Raw genomic sequence first — 4,665 nt, forward strand, 5'->3', positions numbered from 1 at the left:
ATTATTAAATGTGGAAAAGCTTCCTCTTTTAACTGGCAGATATTAAATCTGTAATATGTGAGAGGTGCTTAATGGATGTTTCTGGGCTACTTTATATGCTCTCCTTTGTAATAGGCTAATTTCTGAAGAAATGTTTGTTGCATCTTGTTTCCCAGGTCCCCTCTCTGCTAGCATTAAGAGCAAGAGACACGAGATAAAGAGTGATCCCACTCCCTTTGGCTATGAAGGTATATGAAGAAACATAACATTTTGCTAAGGCTTGATAAATGTTGTGATTGGTGGTGGCATTTTATTTTGTGGATGGTTCTTTATGTCTGTATTTCTTGCCTGAATTGGGAATTTTATAGTGCATCAAATTAAGAGCAAACAAGATGTTTGTCGCTGCATGTGATTATTTTTGTTTTATTCAGTTTGTGGATATTTTGAGTCCTGCATGTGCAGTGCTGCTTTTTGTGATTGGACTGATTATTTTCCAACTGCTCCGACCTTGTTATGAAAGGAGTTTTTATTTGCTAAGGTTGGTGTAAAGGATTTGGCTTCCCTGCAGATACGCTATGTGGTGCAATGGCTGCAGGCGGGAAGCGGCAGAGCATGACCAGCAGCATCGCTGGTGGTGCTGGTAGCAAAGCAGCCGTCCCCAGATCAACCTCACAGCCAGGTAACCACAGAGGACGCATGGAGACATTTCTAAGGACGTCTTTTATCACTGACTTTGTGTCCTGACAGATTCACATCAATCATACACCATGATACTTAAACTGTATGGTAGCCTTTCTGGAATGGTTTTAAGTCAAATTGCTTCAAGTCAGCTACACTCTAAGAAATAATCCTGTAAATTTACAGTAACATACTGGCAGCTATAGACGCCAAAAGTTTACTCTAAATGCACAGTAGCCGAAACGTAATTAATCCTGACAGCAGATTACTGTCAATGCAAGTACGATATAGATACTGTGAAAGAACGGTAAACTTCTGGTGTCTATAGCAGCCAGTAGATTACCGTTTTTTCAAAAGAATGGTAAAATACTGGCCTCTGTAGCTGCCAGTAGTTTACCGTTTTTCTGAAAGAACGGTAATCTACCGTTTTTCTGAAAGAACGATAAAGAAATACTGGTACTGTTTTTTTTTCAATCCTGTAATTACCTTTTAAAAAGTGGTGTACTGTAAGTAAATACCGTAATGACGCCAACACACCGCAGATGTAGTGCCGCCAACAGGGTTTATTAGAAATAAGAGCGAGCAGCTATTCCTTAGGCTGGAGCTCGCCCCTCTAACAAACCGTTACACTCAACTGAATAGCTTCACTGCTGACATACACTGAACTCTCCGCTCTTCAGGTGTTCTGTCAGATCAGCATTGGTCCTGGTCCTCCCGCTCCCCTGATCCCTCGCCCACATGACAAGTCCATCACATGTGAGTGGGAGTCAGCGGTCAGACAGGGGAACCCCATAACACTCAACACATAACAGTAATCACAATGCAACTTATAACAAATACACATAACCATATGACCCCAGCAGAACTAAAATACAGAGTTGTTAAAATACTACGGTGGTCGACAGGTGCAACCGCGCAGCAAACACGAGAAAAACAAATACAACAAAGGAAAGACGCAAACTAAAAAAGAGATGCAAAAAAATATATATAAAAATAAGTGTTCCAGACCACTAGAGCTTTGTGTCCGAATGCAGGGTCTGCATCCTTTCAAGCTTATTCTTTCATGGGCTTGAGAAACGACCCGGTCTATGGAAGAGAGGTCCTGCGAGCATTGCAGAGAAGCTGTAGCCTCCAGCTAGTTGCCTCCACCTCGGCGTTATGTTGCTTAGCAGCCGTGACACAACATGATTTAAACAATGTTTGTAGGCGTGAATGTAGATGTATAAATTAGACATTTCTACTCGGTTCATTAGTGCATCACCTAATTGCAATATTGCTCTGATGTTTTCGGAGATGTCTGCTCCCGCTGTATTAACACCCAGTTCCCCTCGCCTGCTGCCAGCTGGCCCAGGTTTTGTATACCATAGGAGAACACCTGACTCATTTAGGCTTTCCCAAATGACAGTTAGTTAAACACAGATATTAAGTCAAGTAACATCTAGTTGTAATATTTTGGTTCACTCAAATATTTCATTTATTCCTGAACAAATCGGTTTGACTGATTAAAGTCAAGTCTAAAAACACGATAGTTTGATTAAACTGTATTGTCTTACCTGAAATTTGGAAAGTATTTGAAAAGGGATTCTTTGCTGACATTCCTTGTGTAAATACGTGTTTGAACATTTTAGAATCAGACTAACAGATTTTTTAAATATGCAACAGCTTTTATTACAAAAGGTGAAGGGTAATAGAGAAATCAACAGAAAAAAAACATACTTCGAGTCCGTTTTTCTTTTCCTTTGCTGCTGTGTGATTCACGTTGTCACGGTTGCTAAGCAACATAACGCCACGGTAGAGGCTAAGCAGCTAGCTGAAAGGACAACAACTTCTCTCTTCTGGTCGTTGAGGACCCAAGGATGCAAAACCTGACTTCGGACACAGCTGTTCTTTGTGCGACACCCCCTAGTGGTCTGGATCACTTCTGTTTTCACCATTTTTTGTTTGCATCTCCTTTTTGTTGCATGTGTTTTTCTCGTCTTTGCAGGGTGTTTGTACCTGTTGGCCACCGTAAAATACAGTGGTGAAAGTAAATATACCTTCAAATACTGGCGTCTGTAGGTTCCAGTATTTTTAATGTAAATTTTGTTTTACTACTGCATTCACTTTATGAGTAAGCTACTGCAAAGAAAACTTAAGTCTTAGTTTTACGATAGAACATTAATACCTGACCCAGTGTAAGCTTCTTAGAAGTGCTACAATTGGAGCGGTTCTAAAATGCATAATCTGCTTAATCAGAACTTCACATAACACAAAAGAGGATGCAATAAGTAACCTTCAGGACAGAATTTTTATTTAAAGGCACCACTATGCCTCAAACCACATATATTTCCAGTATTTTCAAACATTCAAAACAAATAACACAAAACCATTCCTCAGAGAACTGGTAAAAAATAGGCCTTCAAAGTCCTATTTTTTGAAGACTTTGTGTTAGTTTCACCAACACTGGAATAAAAATTGAAGACTTTCAGTTTACAGCGACATAAATTGGGTTTAACTCATTAATTTCTACAAGCTTATGAACATAAAAATACAGTTCTTAAAGAAATATCCATGCTTTGGGTATCACTAAGCAAATCAATGAAAAAAGACTTCCAAAATCTAAAATTCAACATGGCTGAAATAATGTGGAATTCTAGTATTAAAAGGGGTTTAAAATGTGAACTTTTTTTTAACATATATTTATTGATTTTAACAGGAGAATAAGAAACATACATACATTCACTTATATATACTTAAAATGTAGACCTAGACCAGACAAAAAAAAGGACATACATAGGGGAATAGATAATTTAAAAAGGGTTTGCAGCAGACTCTCAATAGACCAATCAATGTAAACATCAGTTTGACTCACCAGATGACCTTATAACCAATCCCCTTTCCATCCATCGAGTTGGATATCATTTTGGCACAGCCAAGTGTAAAAGACAAACCAGACCACCCAAAATTTATCAAGCTTGTTCTTAGTAAAATAACTGATTTTCTCAAGTGCAAAGTAAAACGTCATTTGTGTAGTCCATTGTGAAATTCCACACAATGTCCCTTTCTTCCAAGAGAGTGCAATACAGCGTTTAGCTTCCAAAAAGGAGACATTAAGTAAGGATCTCAAGTTGTTTGGGATAACAAAGTCTTCAGGATAAATATTCAAGATGCACATTTTAGGATTCAAAGGAACCTTTTTACCAATCATCTGACCAATCACAATCAATGCATCCTTCCAAAAAGCGAACACTCGAGGACACGCCCACATACAATGAAATAAAGAACCTTTTTGGGAAGTACATTTAACGCAAGTGTCAGGAATATTAGGGTTAAAATGATGCAATTTAACTGGAGTGATGTATTGCCTTGTCAGCCATTTGTATTGTAATAATTTGGAATTTGTGTTAGCAGATTGTGTATGGATCGAAGTGCAGGCTTCTGACCACTCCTCACTTGACAAGCTCTCTCCCAAGTCCGCTTCCCATGCTTTTAGGATGTTGGCAGAAGATTCTTTACATTTGTCAACAAACAAGGAATAAAGAAGCGACACCTGTCCTCTGTCATATAGGTGACTTACAATAATGTCTTCTAATGRAGACAAAGAGGGTAGATCAAGATTATTTTGTTGCTTGGATAAAATGAAACTCCGAACTTGAAGATATTTATAGAAATGTTTTGTWGGAATGTCATATTTGTTTTTGAGGTCTTCGAATGACATAAATAACGTTTAAAACCTGGGTCTGTTCTACCTGGACCAAAGTCCCTGTTCCCAAAAATGGGTGAGAACTGGGATAGTCCCAAATAATCAAGTACTTTTTGCCAGACAAGCATTGTATTTTTCAGAAAAGGGTTTTTTGTTTATTTAATAAGCTTTTTCCTGTCTGATGAATACAAGTATAAGTTTATAGAAATAGAGATTAGCTGGGACTCCATTGTAACCCATGCTGGGGGCTCTCTGGAAATAAAATAAAACATAGCTGCCCTGATCTGGGCTGCCCAGAAATACCATAATAAATTTGGCAATTGTAA

General features: G+C 38.3%; 1 protein-coding gene across 5 annotated transcripts in view; it reads left to right on the top strand.

The window, feature by feature from the left end:
- Nucleotides 1-4,665, top strand: part of mcf2l2 (MCF.2 cell line derived transforming sequence-like 2) — a 182,136-nt gene that overhangs the window by 144,334 nt on the left and 33,137 nt on the right. For 4 of the 5 annotated variants that reach the window (XM_017304428.1, XM_008407840.2, XM_017304429.1 and 1 more), the window contains exons 28-29: nt 156-227; nt 548-658. The exons of the other annotated variant lie outside the window; for it this stretch is intronic. In XM_017304428.1, the coding sequence (XP_017159917.1) occupies nt 156-227; nt 548-658 (183 nt within the window). The remainder of the gene's footprint in view (nt 1-155; nt 228-547; nt 659-4,665) is intronic. 5 annotated transcript variants of the gene reach the window in all.

The sequence above is a fragment of the Poecilia reticulata genome, linkage group LG4 (genome assembly GCF_000633615.1).
Source record: "Poecilia reticulata strain Guanapo linkage group LG4, Guppy_female_1.0+MT, whole genome shotgun sequence".
Classification (NCBI taxonomy): domain Eukaryota; kingdom Metazoa; phylum Chordata; class Actinopteri; order Cyprinodontiformes; family Poeciliidae; genus Poecilia; species Poecilia reticulata.